Source organism: Schistocerca serialis, chromosome 8 (assembly GCF_023864345.2).
Source record: "Schistocerca serialis cubense isolate TAMUIC-IGC-003099 chromosome 8, iqSchSeri2.2, whole genome shotgun sequence".
NCBI lineage: Eukaryota > Metazoa > Arthropoda > Insecta > Orthoptera > Acrididae > Schistocerca > Schistocerca serialis.
Window position 1 is genome coordinate 297927936 of NC_064645.1, and position 17656 is coordinate 297945591.

The window sequence follows — 17656 nt, forward strand, 5'->3', positions numbered from 1 at the left end:
GTGGAGTCTGTTCTTTCGGACACCGTATTCACACAGAGTTTCTAAAGGTCTCAGTTCACGGAATCCATGTTGATTTTCAAAGAGAAGATTTTAGTTCTCCAAAAACGTCACTATACATTAGGGTGAAACACGTGCCATAATTTTACAACAGATTGACGACAACGACATAGGCCTATAATTATGTGCGGCTGACTTACGAGACTTCTTGAAAACGGAAATCACTTGCGCTTTTTTCCAGTCACTAGGTACCCATCGCTGCTCCAGCGACCTACGATACACTGCTAGAAGAGGAGCACGTTCTTTCGCGTAATCTCCGTACACTGTCACAGGTACTTCATCCGGTCCTGATGCCTTTCACTATAAAGGGATTGTAACTGTTTTACTGTTCCGCGAGCAGTTATCTCAATATCTGGCATTTAGAAGTTCGTACGATGATGGAAAGGAGGAACGTATTACGATCTTCCGCGATGAAACAATTTCGTAAGACCAGATTCAGTATTTCGGCCTTCTCTCTACCGTTTTCCGTTTCGATGCTGTTATTATCATCGAATGGCTGAACAGATGATTTCGAAGCTTCTACTGATTATACGTAAGATCAAAACCTCTTGGGGTTTTTAGTAAGATCGGTTGAAAAAATTTTGCTTTTAAAATCACTGAATTTTTGTCTCATTTCTCTCTTTCCGCTTATTTTCGCTTCGTTCAGCTTACGTTTATCTACTGCGTTTTGACGTCTCTTGAAACTTATAAGAAACTCTATTTGTTTACTTGGCTTTTTTGTAACACAGCTATTAAACCACGGTGGATCTTTTCTATCCCTTAAGACGATGCGCGGAGCATAATTTGCTAAGGCATATCTACATCTACATCTACGTGGATACTCCGCAAATCTTGCTTAAATGCCTGGCAGAGGGTTCATTGAACCAGCTTCACAATTATTCCTAATTGGTCTACTGTCTGTACCGGAAGACTTGCTTTTATTAAGTGATTTAAGTTGCTTCACTATTCTGAGGATATCTAGTTCTAAGTTATTCATGTTGGAAGTTGTGCTTGATTAGAATTCTGGAATATTTACTTCGTATTCTTCGGTGAAGAAATTTTGGAAGGCTGTGGGTTCAAATGGCTCTGAGCACTATGGGACTCAACTTCTGAGGTCATTAGTCCCCTAGAACTTAGAACTAGTTAAACCTAACTAACCTAAGGACATCACACACATCCATGCCCGAGGCAGGATTCGAACCTGCGACCATAGCGGTCTCGCGGTTCCAGACTGCAGCGCCTAGAACCGCAAGGCCACTTCGGCCGGCCTCGGAAGATTGTGTTTAGTAACTCTGCTTTAGCAGCAGTGTCATCATTAGCATGTTGAACGATGTTTTCGAGGTTTCTTTTTCCATTTGTGCACCACATCTTCGTCTCCAGGACTGACTAGTTGATGTTGACTGTTTAGATACGTTGCAATTTGTACCCTGTCAATCTTGCCAAACAAAAATATTTTCTCACCTTTCTTAACACTCTTTGTGACACCCGGAGTCATAGTTGGTATCACGGCCTTATGATCACTGGTATCGCCTTGTACGTTAACTGATCCGAGAAGTTCAGGTCTGTTTGTTGCTAGGAGAGCTAAGATGTTACCTTGACGAGTTGATTCTCTAACTGTCTTCCCAAAATAATTTTGAGATAAGACATTCGGAATAATATCACACGTACCCTTGTCTCTGGTACAAGTTTTGATAGCATGTCTTTCCAATTGTAAACATGGTTAGTTTAAGTGACCCCTATTACAACAGGATGTCCAGGTAACATATTCGCGAAATTCTGCAAATTCTCTCTATATCACTCTGCCGCTACAGCTCTTGGTGCAGGTGATCTAGAAAAGCATCCGTAATGGATCTGACTGTGACTGGACTGAGGATTTGTTAGCTGGGAGGACGCAACACGTTACCACAGACATATCTGAAAGAACAGACATCCCACATTTATAAATACAGTGATAGAAAAAACATCGCAACATAAAAAAATAATTGACCTAGATTAATAATATTTCGCGAACACATTTAAGTGATTAACACTGGTAGGTTACATGTTAATGTAAGCGAGAGTTAAGTCATTGCAAATCTGAAATGCTAGTAAATTAATAACTGATTTAACCGCCAGAATGTTGAATGCAAACAAGCGAACGTGCGTGGGTTCTGTTGTACAGTTGCCGGATGTCAGTTTGTGGGATGGAGTTCCATGCCTTCTGCACTTGGTCGGTCAACACAGGGACGGTTAAAGTTTTTTGTGGATGATTCTGGAGTTAACGTCCGATGATGTGCCATATGTACTCGATTAGAAACAGGTATGGTGATCAAACGGGCCAAGGAAACATGTCAACACTCCGTAGAGGATACCGGCTGCCAGTTTGTGGGATGGAGTTTCGTGCCTGTTGCACTTGGTCGGTCAACACAGGGACGGTTAACGTTTGTTGTGGATGATTCTGGAGTTTCCAGAATGAGATTTTCACACTGCAGCGGAGTGTGCGCTGATATGAAACTTCCTGGCAGATTAAAACTGTATGCCGGACCGAGACTCGAACTCGGGACCTTTGCCTTTCGCGGACAAGTTTCGATTCTGGAATTGTCGTCCGATGATGTGCCATATGTGCTCGATTAGAACAGGTGATCAAACAGGCCATGGCAACATGTCAACACTTTGTAGAGGACACCGGGTTGCAACAGCGGTATGTGGGCGAGCGTTATCCAGTTGGAAAATGCCCGCTGGAATGCTGCTCATGAATGGCAGCACAACAGGTCGAACCTTCAGATTGACGTACAGATTTGCATTCAATGTTTGTGGAACAACCGTGAGAGGGCTCCTGCCGTCACACCATGCTGTACCACCAGACCATAATTCCGGGGATAGGTCCAGCGTTTCTAGCACGTAGACAGGTTGGTTTCCGGCCCTCAACTGACCTTCAACATGCTGCCATCACTGACCCCAAGACAGAAGCAGCTTTTATTAGAAAACTCAACAGACCTCCACCCTACCGTCCAGTGAGATCTCGCTTGACAACACTGAAGACGCAAATGACTGGTGGTGGGCCGGCCGAAGTGGCCGTGCGGTTAAAGGCGCTGCAGTCTGGATCCGCAGGACCGCTACGGTCGCAGGTTCGAATCCTGCCTCGGGCATGGATGTTTGTGATGTCCTTAGGTTAGTTAGGTTTAACTAGTTCTAAGTTCTAGGGGACTAATGACCTCAGCAGTTGAGTCCCATAGTGCTCAGAGCCATTTGAACCATTTGACTGGTGGTGGTAAGATCTGTGGTAAGTTATATGGGACCAAACTGTTGAGTTCATCGGTCCCTAGGCTTACACACTACTTCATCCAACTTAAACTAACTTACACTAAGGACAACACACACACCCATGCCAGAGGGAGGACTTGAACCTCCGACGGAGGGAGCCGCGCGAACCGTCGCAAGGCGCCTTAGACCGCATGGCTACCCCCCGCGACAAATGACGGTGGTATGGTGTCAGTGGAATGTGTGCTACGGGGCGTCTGGATCGGAGCTGTCCTTTAAGTAATCCTTTTATAACAGTTCGTTGAGTCACTGTGGCGCCAACTGCTGCACAGACTACTGGTGCGAATGGAGTACGATGCTCCAGAGCCGCACCCTGAGTGCGATGGTCTTCCCTCTCGATAGTGCCACATGACCATCGGGATCCCGGTCTTCTTGCCACCGTACATTTTCGTGACCACGACCGCCACCAGTCATATATAGGTGCTATATTCCTGCCAAGTCTTTCTGCAACACAGCAGAAGCAACATCCAGTTTCCCATAGTCCTATTACATGGCCTCTTTCAAACTCAGTGAGGTTTTGATAATGGCGTCTTTGTCGCCTTAAGGGCATTCTTGACTAACATCAGCTCACCACGGCCGATGCTGTGTCTAAGTCTTGAGCATGGTGGGCAGGGGGCGCTAGTTAAGTAGTGTACGGTAAGATGGGAATTTTTGTTGACACAAAGCGGACGTAGATAGCCGAATGGTTAAGGTGAGAGTTCGGGATGCTGCAGCAACCAACTCACCAATGCCTGTGCCCTCTGGCGCGATTGGAGGGCGTGATACACGCTAATGCGAACTGCTGGCCGAGGCTAACAAAAAATGGCTCAAATGGCTTTGAGCACTATGGGACTTAACATCTGAGGTCATTCATTAGTCCCCTAGAACCTAACTAACCTAAGGACATCACACACATCCATGCCCGAGGCAGGATTCGAACCTGCGACCGTAGCGGTCGCGCGGTTCCAGACTGAAGCGCCTAGAACCGCTCGGCCACACCGGCCGGCCGAGGGGCTTACAGTAAATAACGCTACACATTCTTTTCACGGCCAGTTTCAGTTTAAAAAAATCGGAATGTGTTTTAGGACATCGTGGAATATTCCTGTTTCATCCCCTAAATTGTCATGAAGTGCTGACAGGTGGCGGTGCTATACATGGGCTCGAAAATGACATCTGTGATTGAGGTGCATCCCAAGCAGAGAGCAGTCATTGAGTTTCTTTTGGCGTAAAACGAGAACACTACAGGTATACATAGGCTCTTGCAGAATGTCTACGGAGACGTAGCAGTGTACAAATACATGGCGAGTCGTCGAGTGAGGCGTCTTTCATCAACACAACAATATCTCGCAAAGTTGTCACATCTCCCTCCAGCCCACCAGCCACTCCTGCAGTGTTGCAACCTGCGGACACTCTCATTTAATGTGATCGATAGATCATAATCAAACAATTCGCTGCTCAACTGGACGTCTCTGTTGGTAGCGCTGACAGACTCGTCACACAGTTGGGGTACTCAAAGGTGTGTGCCCACTGGTTTCCCCGCAACCTAACGGAAGACCATAAAGAACAAGGACGAACAATCTGTGCACAGCTCCTTGCGCGTTGAGGAGTTGATCATGACATTGTTTTGTAGACCATCGCCACAGGCGATGAAACATGAGTTCATCGAATGAAATTTTCACTCTACAGCGGAGTGTGCGCTGATGTGAAACTTCCTGGCAGATTCTGTGTGCCGGACCCAGACTCCAACTCGGGACCTTTGCCTTTCGCGGGCAAGTGCTCTCCGACTGAGCTACCCAAGCACGACTCACGCCCCGTCCTCACAGCTTTAATTCCGCCTGTACCTCGTCTCCTACCTTCCAAACTTCACAGAAGCTCTCCATCGCACACTCCCCTGTAGAGTGAAAATTCCATTCTAGAAACATCCCCCAGGCTGTGGCTAAGCCATGTCTCCGCAATATCCTTTCTTCCAGGAGTGCTAGTCCTGCAAGGTTCGCAGGAGATCTTCTGTGAAGTTTGTAAGGTAGGAGACGAGGTACTGGCGGAATTAAAGCTGTGAGGACGGGGCGTGAGTCGTGCTTGGGTAGCTCAGTCGGAGAGCACTTGCCCGCGAAAGGCAATGGTCCCGAGTTCGAGTCTCGGTCCGGCATACAGTTTTAATGTGCCAGGAAGTTTCATGGGTTCATCGCTTCGAACCGGAAGAAGCAATACATGGACTTGCGCCGTACCACCTCCTCTCTGAAGAAGAAGTTCAAAGAAGCACACTCAACAGGTAAAATGGCGACGGTCTTCTGTGACTCTGAAGTGTTATGCTGTTTGATGTCCTCCTTAAAGGTGCAACGATCTACTCTGAAGTGTATCGTGCCACCCACAGAAAATTGAAGAAATGACCTCATCGTGTTTGTTACAAAAAATAAGGGAAACGAACTTCCCCAGACAACGCAAGGCCGCAGACAAGACTGTGCACCGGAGAGAAGATGAGAAAACTTCATTGGACTATTCTTATTCATCCACCCTGTCGCCCTGATCTCACACCTTTTGACTTCTACCTGTTTGGCCCAACGAAGGATGCACTCCGCTGGAAGCAGTACATGGGTGACGAGGTGGTTATTGATGAAGCAAGACGCTGCCTCCGACGTCGACCAGCAGAGTGGTACCATGCGGGCATACAGACCCTCTCAAGAAAGTGGCGTAAGGCTGTCGGATTGAACGGAGATTATATTGAAAAGCAAGGTTTTGCAGTCAAAAGAGGGGAGGGGGTGTTATAATATGGTGTAGTGGAACCTTGAGTAAAACCAAGTCGCTTTCAGGAAAATGAATTTCGTTTTTTATTGAACACCTCCTGCATTTCATATCATACATTGTAAACGTGATGCTGGGCTGTCGGGAAGTGGTTAATGGCATCAGCACCTCGTTGCCAAATTAAAAAGATGTTACCAACGTAGAGCCAGTCCTGACAAAACTCTACCATCTGTTGAGCAAAATGTATGGGACAGGCAAAATACCCTCAGACTTCAAGAAGAATATAATAATTCCAATCCCAAAGAAAGCAGTGTTGACAGATGTGAAAATTACCGAACTATCAGTTTAATAAGTCAAAGCTGCAAAATACTAACGCGAATTCTTTACAGACGAATGGAAAAACTGGTAGAAACCGACCTCGGGGAAGATCAGTTTGGATTCCATAGAAATATTGGAACACGTGAGGCAATACTGACCCTACGATTTATCTTAGAAGGTAGATTACGAAAAGGCAAACCTACGTTTCTAGCATTTGTAGACTTAGAGAAAGCTTTTGACAATGTTGACTGGAATATTCTCTTTGAAATTCTGAAGGTGGCAGGGGTAAAATACAGGGAGCGAAAGGCTATTTACAATTTGTACAGAAACCAGATGGCAGTTATAAGAGTCGGGGGGCACGAAAGGGAAGCAGTGGTTGGGAAGGGAGTAGACAGGGTTGTAGCCTCTCCCCGATGTTATTCAATCTGTATATTGAGCAAGCAGTAAAGGAAACAAAAGAAAAATTCAGAGTAGGTATTAAAGTCCATGGAGAAGAAATAAAAAGTTTACGGTTCACCGATGACATTGTAATTCTGTCAGAGCCAGCAAAGGACTTGGAAGAGCAGTTGAATGGAATGGACAGTGTCTTGAAAGGAGGGTATAAGATGAACATCAACAAAAGCAAAACGAGGACAATGGAATGTAGTCGAATTAACTCGGATGATGCTGAGGGAATTAGATTAGGAAATGAGACACTTAAAGTAGTAAAGGAGTGTTGCTATTTGCAGAGTAAAATAACTGATGATGGTCGAAGTAGAGAAGATATAAAATGTAGACTGGCAATGGAAAGGAAAGCGTTTCTGAAGAAGAGAAATTTGTTAATATCGAGTATAGATTTAAGTGTCAGGAAGTCGTTTCTGAAAGTATTTGTATGGTGTGTAGCCATGTATGGAAGTGAAACATGGACGATAAATAGTTTGGACAAGAAGAGAATAGAAGCCATAGAAATGTGGTGCTAAAGAAAAATGCTGAAGATTGGATGGGTAGATCACATAACTAATGAGAAGGTATTGAATAGAATTGGGGAGAAGAGGAGTTTGTGGCACAACTTGACTAGAGGAAGGGATCAGTTGGTAGGACAGGTTCTGAGGCATCAAGGGATCACCAATTTAGTATTGGAGGGCAGCGTGGAGAGTAAAAATCGTAGAGGGAGACCAAGAGATGAATACACTAAGCAGATTCCGAAGGTTGTAGGGTACAGTAAGTACTGGGAGATGAAGCAGCTTGCACAGGATAGAGTAGCATGGAAAGCTGCATCAAACCAGTCTCAGGACTGAAGACCACAACAACAACATCAACGAATCTCTAGAACCATTGAGCTCTGACTAACCCGTTCTGCTGCCCGCTTCTCTACTGACGACACAATACCAACCTCCCACCCCCCCCCCCCCCCCAGCCCCCACCCATGCGTTCGTTTACACTGACAAGTCTGTCGTGGTGTTTAGTGGTCATTTCCGCATCACGTGGCAGCGTCTTGATACATTTTTGTTGATACAGTGTACGTATATGTACTGAGACCCGTGGCAAAACCATATTGGTTTAAGGAAATTTGAACAGTAGTTCGTAAGCGGTTGGTGTAGCTGTGCTGAAGAAGTACTAAGTAAATTTCTTTGAACCAGAGTGGCTTTTGTAGACGGACTGTGCCACTGAGATGGAAGAGTCCTCCGTGTGCAGGGTGGGGGTGCTCGACGGCATCTCACGACGTCGCCGCGCCCAACTTGCGGGTCAGCAGCCGCGGCGGCGGCAGTGGCCGAGGCCAGCGACCTGGACTACCTGCTGCGAATGCTGCACTGGACGGGCAGCATGCGCCAACCGCACGCCGGGACCTGGGCCAACCGCGCCTTCCGCCTGCTCAACGCCGCCGCTGTGGCTGTCATCTCGCTCCTCGTGTGCTCGCTGGGGCTGGCAATGTGGCGCGGCGGCACCGCCGACCTCGACAGATTCACACTCCTCCTCTCCCACTGCAACTCGTTCACCATGTGGGTCGTCCGCCTAGGCATCATCGCCGCACACGAGCGCGACTTCCACTATCTCGCGCGGCAGGTCAGTGTCACCCTCCTCAACCGAAGTAACTAGGCTGTTACAGGTTGATTTTGCTGATAGTGTTATTTCTTTTTTATTAATTATATTTCAGGCCGACCGCATTGAGGCTTTCAGCAATTCCCTTACATCGGATCGGACTGACAACTGTTACTTTGCCATTTGTAATATACACAGGGTGGCCAGAAAATTTGTGAAATGCTTGTAGGGATGTTACAGGGCAGGTTCTACTGAGACATGAATGTTAAGAATGAAATTAAATACGTTGCGCCGTTTCCGAGTTATTTAGCAATGAAGTTAGCCAATCAGATCGTCGCGCGAGTAAATTCAAGTTTCAGCTAACGAGACAAAGCACTCGTTGGGCAACACCGCCCCTGGCAGGCCGCTTGAATGCAATCCCGCGACGCCACGACTGGCTAAATTCTATGCTAAATAACTCGGAAACGGAGCAACGTATCGAATTTCTTTCTTAACATTTATGTCTGAGTACAACCTGCCCTGTAAAATCCCTACAAGCATTTCACACATTTTCTGACCGCCCTATATATATATATATATATATATATATATATATATATATATATATATATATATATGCCCCCCCCCCCTCCGGACAGTCCAAGCCAAGGCACACTCCCGGCTCCGTCTCCTCAAGCTCCTTTCTGGCCGTACATGTGGTCTGGACCCCTCCACCATCCTCCATACCTATAAATCCCTCATCCGTCCTATCCTTTGCTACACCCACCCTGCCTGTATCTCCACTCCCCCTACCTTTTACAAATCCCTTCAGATCCTATATATATATATATATATATATATATATATATATATATATATATATATATATATATATATATATATCTGTGTGTGTGTGGTCCATTGATCGTGACCGGGCCAAATATCTCACGAAATAAGCATCAAACGAAAAAACTACAAAGATTGAAACTCGTCTAACTTGAAGGGGGAAACCAGATGGCGCTATGGTTGGCCCACTAGATCGCGCTGCCACAGGTCAAACGGATATCAACTGCGTTTTTTTTAAATAGGAACCCCCACTTTTTATTACATATTCGTGTAGTATGTAAAAAAATATGAATGTTTTAGTTTGACCACTTTTTTCGCTTTGTGATAGATGGCGCTGTAATAGTCACAAACATGTATGTACGTGGTATCACGTAACATTCCGCGATGACACCGCCTTCCTTGCCCTCGCCCCCACCCTGCAGCGCTCCCAACACCTTCTCCAGTCCCATCTTGATCGATTCACCAGTTGGTGCAACCAGTGGTTGCTTAAGGTCAATCCTTCCAAAACCCAGGCGATCATAGTAGGCAAAACCACCCCTTCCTTCCGCCTCCTCGATTTCTATGTCACCATCTATGGCCGTCCTATCGCCCTCACCCCCACCCTTAAGTACCTTGGCGTCACCCTTGACTATCACCTCTCCTGGACCCCCCCCCCCCTTCTGGACAATCCAAGCCAAGGCACACTCCCGGCTCCGTCTCCTCAAGCTCCTTTCTGGCCGTACATGGGGTCTGGACCCCTCCACCATCCTTCATACCTATAAATCCCTCATCCGCTCTATCCTTTGCTACACCCACCCTGCCTGTATCTCCACTCCCCATACCTTTTACAAATCCCTTCAGATCCTAGAACGCCATGCTCTTCGCCTCGCCTATTGCATCCGTCTCCCCTCCCCCACGCGGATCCTGTACGAACTTAATCCGTTCCTCCACCTCCTTCTTTTCCTCTAACGGATTCGGATCCTCTACACCTCCTGTAAACTCGATCCTCCTCATCGCTTGTCTCCCATCCTCTCCCACCCCCGTCCGCTGCCGCACCTGTATTTCCACGTCCCACCTGCTCTCCATCTCTCCACTCTCCATACCCCTGCCAATGTGGCTTCCACCAGTTCCCCTTCCCTGATGATGCCCTCCTCCCCTCCATCTACCCCTCCTACCAACTTTGATCCTCCCTCCCTCTTCCTGTGTTTGTTCCTATGGGCACCCTCTCTCCCTTCTCTCCCTCTTCCCTCCCTCCCCCCTCTCTCCCCCCTCCTTCCCCGGGCTTGCCCTACCCCCACACCTTCATTCCTCCCCCCATCTCCTCTGCCCTTGGCATCTTTGCTCTCTCCTCTCCCTCCCCCACCACCTTCTTCCCCTCCTGGCAAGTCCCCGGACTCGCACACGTAAAGTGGACATTCGTACGCTGGAGATCATCGCCATCGTTGTAGTGTGTGTGCCGTCGTGTTTGTGCCTCAGTGTTCTTCGCCGCCCACGCTCCATCGTTCACGTGTCGCCTCCGTCATCAGTGTCTGTGTGCAGTGCCAACAGTTTCTTTAGGTGTCTTCACGTGTGAACGGCTACGTGTTATTTGTTTCTGTGTCTACTGTTTTTTGCCCCCCCCCCCCCACTTTGTTCTGTATATTCTGTGTCTCCATTATATTTTCTCTGTAAAACTTGTGGCTGAAGAGCAGCGTAGTGTGTTGCTGCCATCCCACCTTATTGTAAAGTGTCAAATAACAATAAAGAAAAAAACAATAACGTTCCGCCAGTGCGGACGGTATTTGCTTCGTGATACATTACCCACGTTAAAATGGACCGTTTACCAATTGCGGAAAACGTCGATATCGTGTTGATGTATGGCTATTGTGATAAAAATTCCCAACGGGCGTGTGCTATGTATGCTGCTCGGTATCCTGGACGACATCATCCAAGCGTCCGGACCGTACGCCGGATCGTTACGTTATTTAAGGAAACAGCACGTGTTCAGCCATATGTGAAAGGTCAACCACGACCTACAACAAATGAGGATGCCCAAGTAGGTGTTTTAGCTGCTGTCGCGGCTGATCCGCACATCAGTAGCAGAAAAATTGCGCGAGAATGGGGAATCTCAAAAACGTCGGTGTTGAGAATGCTACATCAACGTCGAATGCACCCGTACCATATTTCTATGCACCAGGAATTGCATGGCGACGACTGTGAACGTCGTGTACAGTTCTGCCACTGGGCACAAGAGAAATTACGGGACGATGACATTTTTTGCACACGTTCTATTTAACGACGAAGCGTCATTCACCAACAGCGTTAACGTAAACCGGCATAATATGCACTATTGGGCAACGGAAAATCCGCGATAGCTGCGACAAGTGGATCATCAGCGACCTTGGCGGGTTAATGTATGGTGCGGCATTATGGGAGGAAGGGTAATTGGCCCCCATTTTATCGATGGCAATCTAAATGGTGCAATGTATGCTTATTTTCTACGTAATGTTCTACTGATGTCACTACAAGATGTTTCAGTGCGTGACAGAATGGCGATGTACTTCCAACATGATGGATGTCCGGCACATAGCTCGCGTTCGCTTGAAGCGGTATTGAACGGCATATTTCATGACAGATGGATTGGTCGTCGAAGCAGCATACCATGGCCCGCACGTTCACCGGATCTGACGTCCCCGGATTTCTTTCTGTGGGGATATTTGGTATCGTGATCCACCGACACCGCCTGACAACATGCGTCAGCACATTGTCAATGCAAATGCGAACATTAGGAAGGCGAACTACTCGCTGTTGAGAGGAATGTCATTATACGCATTGCCAAATGCATTGAGGTTGACGGACATCATTTTGAGCATTTATTGCATTACTGTGGTATTTACAGGTAATCACGCTGTAACAGCATGCGTTCTCAGAAATGATAAGTTCACAAAGGTACATGTATCACATTGAAACAACCGAAATAAAATGTTCAAAAATACCTACGTTCTGTATTTTAATTTAAAAAAACCTACCAGTTACCAACTGTTCGTCTAAAACTGTGAGCCATATGTTTGTGACTATTACAGTGCCATCTATCACAAAGCGAAAAAAGTGGTCCACCTAAAACATTCATATTTCTTTACGTACTACACGAGTATGTAATAAAAAAGTGGGGGTTCCTATTTTAAAAAACGCAGTTGATATCCGTTTGACATACGGCAGCGCCATGTAGCGGGCCAACCATAGCGCCATCTGGTTTCCCCCTTCAAGCTAGACAAGTTTCGTTCTTTGTAGTTTTTTCGTTTGATGCTTATTTCGTGATATATTTGGCCCGGTCGCGATCAATGGACCACCCTATATATATATATATATATATATATATATATATATATATATATATATATATATATATATATATATATATATAATTATTTCTCTCAGGGGCCGCTGTTATTCATGTACCAACTTCAGATTTTGAACGTGATGACTAAAATATATTTGCCGTTAACTGAATTGAATGTAATTTTGTTAATTTCTATTTATTGGTTGCAAAGCAAGGCCGAGAGAATTTCGATTGTTGCCGTGGACCGGCCAAGATAAAACTTACTGAACTCATGGAATCTGTATAATTTAAAAAAATGAACTTTAACGTAAATTAATTATCTGTTACAATTTAGAAGGGTTCTTACAACGAAATCTCTCGCATTTACAGTTACTGTTAACACTTTGAAAAATAAATTAATACTTTGGCCCGTAATGGTCGAACAGAGGCTGCATCTGAAGATGAGCTTGCCGCAGGGCAAACTACTGAAAAAAAGCTTATTAAAAATAATTAGACGCTGCGACCATTTGAGGTGACAACTATTACGAAGAAATTCATTTTGTGATAGCAATAATTAGTTTATTTTAGGGGAATACCGAATAACTTACATAAAATATATGTAGCCGCTCAATGGCTGCTTTCCGTATTGCGAAACAAAACAGTGTGTACCATAAAACACGTCCTTCCTCCTCGGCCGTACAATCGCGTCCCCTTTCGTTCCTTTTTTAGTTTCATAGTTTTAAATAAAGATGTTTCTCTTAAATTATCGTTGCATATCAGTTGTTTCAAGAACATTAACTGTATCTTTTATACTAATTATACTCATAAAATACGTTAACTACGGTTTACAACCGATAAAAATGTCAATATTTGTGTGACGTACCGTCGCACAACCACACATACCTAAATTTACCGAGCGAGGTGGCGCAGTGGTTAGACACTGGACTCGCATTCAGGAGGACGACGGTTCAATCCCGCGTCCGGCCATCCTGATTTAGGTTTTCCGTGATTTCCCTAAATCACTCCAGGCAAATGCCGGGATGGTTCCTCTGAAAGGGCACGGCCGACTTCCTTCCCCATCCTTCCCTAATTCGATGAGCCCGATGACCACGCTGTCTGGTCTCTTTCCCCAAACAACCAACCAACCAACCTAAATTTATTACAAAACATTCTCAGTTTCTACTCGTACCTGTCTCGTCTCAGACGTCTCAGACGTGATTGTGATGATAATTACAATTACCAACACAGTAATACTACATAATAATTTATTTATTTACAGTTTGGATTTATGAAACATTAAAAAATACATATATACCGGGTGAACTTTTACTGTGTACAAAGTCTAGGGATTGATTGATGAGAGAATACGGAACAAGAAAGGTTTCCAACTAGAGACCATTTATTCAATCACACATTTTTACAGAGACTGCGATCTAATACGCGCTGTACCATGCAGACACATTTACAGTACGTGCTGAAAATGGTTTCCATGTGCCTCAACGCGCGCGTGTACGCACCGTAGCGTGTTCTGTCTCACGCGTTTACATCGGACAGGCTGCATCCCAACTGTGTCAAAGGTAGCATGAATACGCCGCTCCAGAGTACTCACATCTGGAATGGGCTCTGCATACACTGTACTTTTGAGATGGTCCCATAACCAGTAATCGCAAAGGTTGAGGTCTGGTGAACGAGTAGGCCGTGCAACTGGACCCCCTCGTCCGATCCATCAGGGAAGACATGAATGAGATGCGTGGGAACGTTAACAGACAAGTGGGCTGGCGCACCATCAGGTAGCAGCTACATAACCCTTCGAATCATCAATGGCTCTTCTTCCAGCAGGGGGAGGCAAAGTCACCTGCAAGAAGCGCCGATAGTTCCGGCCTGTTAGGCGACGTGCAAGGAAGACTGTTACGAAAGTTGAAGATACCACTCCGCGTAAAGGAAGCCTCATCTGTGAATAGGTTGGAAGACACAAATCCCGGAATCGAGGTTGCCTTGTGAAGAAACAAGTGATAAAACTGCGCATTTCAATGAATGGCAGGGCCTTAATAAAGATAGATGAAACGGTGGCTCGGGCACTGCAGTTCTGAAGCGGCCGTATTGCGTGGGCACTAAGCTCACTCACCAAGTTGGTCACGCTAATAACGGGGCGGCTGTGGATGCGATCCCACCAAGGCCTATTCCATTTTCATTCCCTAAAAGGCAACGCGAGAGACTGTCAGGCAAATCCCAAGTCTGTCACTAGTAAGCCCTGGAAGCGCTTTAAGTGATAAGGGCAGTAACAACTGTCATGGAGAATGTTCCACATGACCGTCTGTCTCACCCTGTACTAGCGGGCCTGGTACTGACACGGCGGTCGCCTTCCACAGCGTCAGTCACATTTTCCTCCAAGTCTGGTGTCCGAACATTTCGGGTACGTCCTTCACGATTTCCTGCATCCTGAAACGACCCTGTCTCAGACATACGGTGAAACACTGTTACAAACACTGAATGCCGTAGTTGCTGTCGGTGGGGATAGGTTGGTTGGTTGGTGTGTGTGGTGGTTAAAGGGACCACACTGCGGCGATAGGCCTCCTGATAGAACCTTGCTGTTCGCCGCCCGTTGCCATTTGCCTTTCCGTAAGTAACGCCATGTCGCAAGCTCTCGATTCGAATACGGAACCATTGTGTACAACGCTGTACCACATCCGCTACAAGGCGAGTCAGCAAGTGAAGTGAATCGGACACAACATTGCTAACGACTGTGGCATGAGACAGCGCTAGGGCATGATGTGTGAGGAACAGTACGACCCTCTAAGGGGAAATCATTGATACTGTAACTGTAGCTGCAAGGTACAGCGCGTATTAGACCGCAGTCTCTGTAACAGTGTATGACTGAATAAATGGTCTCTAGCATGGAAACCATGCGTTTACGGACATACGTTTATGAGACCTTCCTTTGTTGTGTATCCTCTCATCGATCAATCCGTAGAGATTGTGCACGGAGGAGAAAATTACGCTGTGGAAGTATAGTAACAGAATGTACAGTGTAATCGATATTCGTACTCGTACCGCTGGGCCTATTGCTGATAAAAAAAGTACTGTGAGTGACGTGCGGGTGCTATTCTGTCATTCTGTGCAATGGATTAATCTCAGATGTACCCTTTACCCTGTGGCTCCTTCAAGATGCAATTTCCACCTCCACACTACTACAGAAGTCAGACAGACGCATCTAACGTTCTAAAGAGAAATGCCTGAAAAACTTTCAGCAATAAATATCTTCTGGAGTCGTCCGCTGTAAGGAAATCAGACAAAAATTCACAAAATTTCTTACGTAACTAGTGGGATACTTGGGTACTGGAGTAGTGCTAGTTAGTGTAAGAAAAACATGAAACTAACGAAAATTATTACTTTTTTTTGCAAAAATTCTGAGAAATCACAACTTTTAGTTATGAACTGAACAAGTTATTTCCGGGTTCTTTTCGGAATGTGAAGTTACCTCTTAAGGACATGATTCGCTATTGAACTTTCTATACGAAGTTTAAGATCGTTATTGAGTTGGCAGAATGGCTGAGAGCTGCGCCTACTCAACTTGAATAATTATCCGTTCGAATGTTGCTAGGTTTGGTCGAGGCTGTCGCGTGTGAAATGCTGTGAAGTGTACTGTTGTGGAGGAAATATGGGGCTCACAAGAGCTGTAGGCACAATACTGTAAGCTGTGAGGACTGCTGTCTGCGCCGCTCGCTGCTGACAAATAAGATAACTCTCGTTCTATCTGGATTGACCTTCGCCAATCAAACTCTCCCTACGCCTTGATGAAGTCAAGGACTCCTATTCGCCCCTAGTCTAACTATTACCGTGGTACATTGGTCAGATAACCAGTCCACCACGATGCCACCCAAAATTTCGCTTGCAGGCGTTTAACTATAACTCTGTCCATTCACACCGCACAATAAGTGTGGCGGCCAACACAGTGAACAATGCTTAATTGCAAGGACTCAATATAGAGTCACACTCCGATTCACTCTCAACAGAGGTGCTCTCCCAGTGAAGTACTGAGGAGAGACTTGTTCCTTGCTCTTTGAGTACACGTATGAGCGCACACGCTCTCGTTACGTGTTCTCGCTCCAAGAGCGACAACAGAACGGCCCCGCTTCATGCCAGACGTGAAGGGGTATATCTTTCAGTCTCTTCAATTACTCCTTCAGCTCAAGGTGTCAGGAATATCGTCTGCCAATCAGCAGTGCTCTTCTAAGACGGGAGAATGACATTTCGTTTCAGGTGACCAATCCGGAAATCTGTAGCATCAGCGTTTGGCGTTTGCTGTCTCCCTGTGAAAACCTCTGAAACTGTGTGCTATGTTTGTAAAGAATGCGTAGGCTGGGCACTCCCACACAATGTAGCGGAATTTGCTTTTAAGCCAAACATGGGTTCGTTCTCCCTTTCACTCAGGCAAACGCTGTCTGCTCTACAGGTGGTCGCCGGCCATCGTAGATAGGTTGAGTGGTCCTCTGAAGGGACCGGCCTCCTGGCATGTGTTTGCGTCTCCTGAACTAAAAGCTTTTGTGACCGTCATGTCTTGAATGTGTGTGTGTACGCCAGCCTCGAGTATTTCAACTTTGGTGCGCACTTGCGATTTACTCATTATTTGCATATCGTTTAGATGAATTCATACAACATTAACTTTATCTTATCGAGTTTGGGTTCGAATGAAGCGTCTTGATGTGCAGAATATGATTGTGAGGGCGGAATATGTAAGTAATGAAGGTCAGGAGACCACGACGTCTTACAGTACAGTCAAGTGTTTTGTATAGTACTTGGGCTAGGGACTATTCGTACACCAACAGAAGGATTCTCTTACTACATCTACATCTACATCATACTCCACAAGCCACCGAATGGTGTGTGGCGGAGTGTACTTTCGGTACGACTATCTGATTCCTCCAACCCTGTTCCACTCGCAAACAGTGAGTGGGAAGAATGATTGTCGGTAATCCTCTGTTCTGGCTCTAACACAGAGCCACTGTCCTACAGTACTGGGTCGAAGTATGACTATTACACATTTCCTCCTGCTTAGACAAGTAGAGCAAATCGTTGATTCATTTTGCGTTTGATGTGGTCTACTGTGGGCTTGTTGGACTTAAGGGGGCGCCATTAGCTCATATGCAGTTCTGCGGAAAACCC

The 17656-nt window shown here is 46.0% G+C and overlaps 1 protein-coding gene across 1 annotated transcript in view; it reads left to right on the forward strand.

The window, feature by feature from the left end:
- LOC126416974 (odorant receptor Or2-like) overlaps positions 1–17656 on the forward strand; it is a 130589-nt gene that overhangs the window by 41238 nt on the left and 71695 nt on the right. Inside the window, exon 2 of the mRNA XM_050084856.1 lies at positions 8047–8415. Coding sequence (XP_049940813.1) covers positions 8047–8415 — 369 coding nt within the window. The remainder of the gene's footprint in view (positions 1–8046; positions 8416–17656) is intronic.